Source organism: Penaeus japonicus, unplaced genomic scaffold (genome assembly GCF_977035675.1).
Source record: "Penaeus japonicus unplaced genomic scaffold, GWHDUDI00000001_assembly GWHDUDI00000014, whole genome shotgun sequence".
Taxonomy (NCBI): Eukaryota; Metazoa; Arthropoda; class Malacostraca; order Decapoda; family Penaeidae; genus Penaeus; species Penaeus japonicus.
Window position 1 is genome coordinate 25,251,398 of NW_028234416.1, and position 5,000 is coordinate 25,256,397.

At 34.2% G+C, this 5,000-nt stretch overlaps 1 protein-coding gene across 1 annotated transcript in view; it reads left to right on the plus strand.

The window, feature by feature from the left end:
* Nucleotides 1-5,000, plus strand: part of Ube2g1 (ubiquitin-conjugating enzyme E2G 1) — a 13,822-nt gene that overhangs the window by 7,929 nt on the left and 893 nt on the right. The window contains exons 3-6 of the mRNA XM_043012971.2: nt 437-534; nt 727-905; nt 2,322-2,423; nt 3,412-5,000. The exon at nt 3,412-5,000 is cut by the window's right edge and continues 893 nt beyond it. Of these exons, the coding sequence (XP_042868905.1) occupies nt 437-534; nt 727-905; nt 2,322-2,396 (352 nt within the window). The 3' untranslated portion in view covers nt 2,397-2,423; nt 3,412-5,000. The remainder of the gene's footprint in view (nt 1-436; nt 535-726; nt 906-2,321; nt 2,424-3,411) is intronic.

Below are 5,000 nucleotides of genomic sequence, written 5' to 3' on the forward strand. Positions count from 1 at the left end.
TTTTATTGATAATTTCTTCATATTTCACAGGTCACCTTGAACAGTTTCATTTATGAATATGTTTTGACTAATTGATGGTGTTTCTTCTGATGAAGTCACTTGGTTTTGATTTAGTGGAGGATACACAAACTTTTTATTAAATGAAATTGCACAAGCTATTTTAAGTGAGAAGTCAGTGAATGTAACTGCTTTTGATTTTGGCAGAACAGGTCATACAGTATACCATGTAGTTCTGCTAAGGAAATGTGAAGTTTGCCCAACATTGAATCTTGTAGGCCCATATTTTCTGATTGTGTGTAATGCGTGCATGTGTGTGTGATAGGTCATGCTTAATTAAATTCTTTGTTTGCCCTCCAACTTCCATTTTCTTGTTTGTTTACTTATATTGATGCAAGTTGAATGTTATTAATACTTATATTTTTTTTCCTCTCCACAGCGAAGGCGGGTTTTTTAAAGCACATTTAATATTTCCACGAGAATATCCCCTCCGGCCGCCCAAAATGAAGTTTATTACAGATATTTGGCATCCAAACAGTAAGTTCTACAACTGTATGTGATGAATATGGCATAACTTTGTTATGATATTGAAATGATATGAAGATTAGTTACGAACCTATTATTAGTGCCTTTTTTTTAATTCAATTTCTTTGGTACCATTTTGTATCATTATTCCCAATGATAGATGTCCTTTAACCCCCCCCCAACCCCTCCATTCCTTCATTGCAGTTGAAAAGAATGGAGACGTGTGTATCTCAATTTTGCACGAACCCGGTGATGACAAGTGGGGTTACGAAAAGGCGTCGGAACGTTGGCTTCCAGTGCACACGGTTGAAACTATCCTTATCTCGGTCATCAGTATGCTAGCAGATCCTAATGATGAAAGTCCAGCCAATGTTGATGCAGCAGTAAGATTTTATTTTTTATTATTTTATTTTTATTTTATATTGTTTATTTATTTTTATAAATTTGTTTAATTTTAAAACATTATTATTTTTATTATTATTTTTTTTTGGCATTTGTTGTTTCATTATTTATTTGTGTGTTTAGGTATCAGATCAATTATTTGAATTGTACTTAATTATGAAATAACTACCTTTTTATTTATTCATTTCTTATGAAAGTGAATATTGATAGATTATGTTTGTCATTGTTGATACTTGTCCAAATCTTGATATTAACCCATTGTGGACGGGGCGCCTAATGACCTAACTGGTCGCCAGAATGAGCTGCCTATGACAGTAGCAGCACTGGCTAAGAATTAGAGGGATGGGGAAAGTCTTTACTCTTCTCCCTGGATAGTGCAGACTAGCCCAACCAATATTTTTCGATAAATCCATCATAAAATGTGGGTTTAGGCTGACTTTGGAACCCTGTAGCTCGGGAACTGGTGCCGTTACAGCCATAATACTTCATAATACTACCATGTATGTCATGACACTGATACACAATAGGTTAACCCATTCACACCTGGGCCATTCCGGCTTTGCGCGGGCGCAATACCGGGGTTCTCGAACGCATAAGCCTAACGCCTCGAGATTCTCGGGCGCACAAGCCGCGAGCCTGGGTTGCCCGCTCGCTCTACCCGAGCGCGCGGCTTCCCCTCATAGCTCGTCCAGGGCGTCTGACACGAAAACCACAATACGTGCTATCACGTCAACCGGCGTGAATGGGTTAAGAAAAAAAATATAGAACTTTTTATTTTACTTAGATAGATGAAATGAAAAATAAGTGATATGTAGATGACTAATAAGATATACATCTATAATCTATCACTTTTCACTTGGTTGCTTTACATCACATGTGTCTTTACTCTCATATCATTCAGTGTAATGATTTGGATGAATACTATTTTTTTTTTGTTATTATCATCCTCATAATCATTAATATTATTGTTGTATTTAATTTTATTCAGGCTTAGCTCTCAACATAAAAGTATTTTCTGTTTTCATGATCATTAATGAATATTTCTTTAAATATCAACATTATTGTTAGAAATCAGAAAAGCATTATTAGGTTTATAAAGAATGATGTTAAAATGATTCTTAAAAAAAAAATGGAAATAAAATTATGCATGCTTTTTTTTTCTTTTAAATATTTAAAGGAATTTAGAGTACTTTTAAAATTCTTATCAAATACTGATTAGATAATAAATCCATTGTTAGATAAAAAAAGAGATAAAGTCTTCAGTTCTTTTTTTTCCACTGAGAAAGAAGAGGAGTGTTTAGATTTAAAAGTAAAGGTATTTCTAACTGTATAATTTTTAATTGCAGCAAAGGTCTGTTTGACATTAATGCACATTTTTCTTGTGTGTTGCATTGCAGAAAGAATGGCGTGAAGATTACACTAACTTTAAGAAAAAAGTTGCCCGCTGTGTTCGAAGAAGTCAAGAGGAATAGGAGCTGTAGGCTATTAGCATATCCCTGGTATGTTGACTTAAGAGTATTTTAAACTTTGATTGTTTTTTGTATGCATTAGATACATATGCAGCCTTGCATACACTTATGTACATATACTCATACAATCACCCATGTGTTTGTTCATATACAAGCATACTTCCTCCCTCCACATATACCCTCATCTATTTATACACCCCCTCTATATACATCCCCCTCCCTCCATATATATCCCCCTCCATATACACCCTTCCACCCTCTCCATCCACCCCCCTTCATACCATTTGCATTTAGTTACATAAATGATTTTACCTTTGCTTGCATTAATTTAAAGAAATTCCATAATTTCAAAGTTGATATGAATTATATACATTTTTGATTGATTGAGTGTCCATATGTTGATTTCCTATGTCCTTAGTTAGTAAAGGTTTAGATATGTGCAAATTTCAGTTTCAATTTGAGCAAGCAAAAACATGTTAAGGTTTTCATTACCTTGACTGACTTATTAAATGATATATATTTTTTATGATTGATTTTGAAAGAAATTGTGCATTGTAGACCTCTAACTTGACAAGAAATATGTTTCTTGCCATAGTTCTTATGCATACCAGAATTAGCAGCAACTTGTAGTCTTTACACAAGTCCATGGGGCTGACATGACTTTTATGGTGACTGACTCATATTTCTGTTGGGGAATTATGAAAGAAACTAAATGCTGATTCTCGTAATGAGAATATATGATTTTCATAATGAGTAGTGTTCATGAGGACTGCAATCTTGTTTCTACATAAATTTGTTTATAGTATAAATAGTTACCCTATGTTTCTGTGATTTAATTTAATTATTCTTTGTTTCTCTTTTTGTCTTTCATTCAATTCTTAGTCTATCTGCTTTCTTCCTCATATTCACAAAAATCCTATATATTGTTTATATTTATTCCAGAGCTTGCTATATCATGACCAAAAAAACATCAACAAAAAGACTAATATATTATCATTATTTTTTTTCACGTTGGCAGGTTTTAAGAAAAGTAATAAAATGTGGTTGCCATTCCCAAGAGACTACCCATCATCTCATGTTTGGACAGCAACAACTGCCAACTCTGTGACTAGCCTGAAAGGAAGTGATAACTGAGATGTCTTGCGGCATCTTGCAATTGTTGGCAGGAAAGCAAAACAAAACAAAAAAACGACAAAAAAAAACAAAAAACAAAAAAAATTAAAGAGGAGGAGTGAAATGGGTCATCCAAGAGTGGCCTTCAAACTTCAAAAGAGGAAATGGATGGATATTGGTTGTTCAAACACGTTGATAAACAAATCTGTAAAAAATAGTAAATAAATAAATAAAAAAACAAAAGTGTCCAGAAATTCACTAGAAAGACGGTAAGAAGTGTGCTCATTGTGTGTTGGTGGTGCGTGAAACTGGGACCAGATGCTAAGACTTGCGAGTGAAGCCGAAAGAAGGAGCCTTTGGCAACCTTGTGGCATTACGTCTGATCAGGGTCACATTTAAATGTCTGGTCAGGGTCACATTGTGAATCATAATTAAGGTCAAACCTCATTAACTTCCCCAGTGAGAAACGAATGAGAAGAGGAGAGGAAAAAAGTAAATACTGAAAAGTTAATAGCCATATCTTAGACATTGACTTCACCAAGTTGTGTCAAAGCAAGGCCTCAAACTCACATATCCTCTTAAAAATAGGCCCATTACCAGCTAAGACATTCAAGTCCTATTTTTTTTCCCCTTTTTCATGATAAAGATGTGTTTATTGATTTTTCTCAAATTTACCAAAAGAGAGAGTTTGTTACCTTGCTCAGGAGAGACCAGGTGGGTTAACGTCTAGATACGACAGTCAGTTTGTGGAAGTAAAGACAGCAAGGAGATAGCCTTTCCTTACTTATATCCACAGTGCTCTTATAGATATTAAAACTACTTGGTAAAGTCCTACCATTAGAAGGAAATTACAAATTTATTATGCATCCTGAATTAAGCTTCTATTGCAGCTTTCTTTCTGTCAACTGATTGCTTCAAGTTGTGTCAACGTTGACATTGTTATGTTGGTCCTGAGCAAGAGGAAATCAATTCTGATTTTCATAGCAGTGGAAACCCTCCAAAATTTATAATAATTTAAGCATACTATTGTTTATTTTTTAATGGAAGCAATTGATGCACTTGGATATCATGGGTTAGAGCCTTGCCCATATCCAACTGGGATAGTCAGCAGCCAAATTTTGAGGTGTTTTCGTAGTCTCAAAATTGAGTCCTGATTATCACTGGCACTACTTGACCACAGTTTTTGCTTAAGTGTTTGGTCCTACATTTAAAGAAGAAGAAGAAAAAGTGGATCTCATTGAAAATAGAATTATCAAATTCAAAAAATATTAGATAGTTAATATTTTTTAGATAATGAATTTAGAATTAGATTTGCAACTAAAGTCTTGAGCCTTAAACTTTATAGTGAAAAAGTGCAATTGCACAGAATGGAAATGCAGTTGATCTTCTTTTTTTATACTACAATACATTCAAAACTATGGGAAGTATGTACACTGTTTGCTCACTTTATCATGGAGGGGGCATATGTAGTCGTGAATTGCAGTTCATCCAATC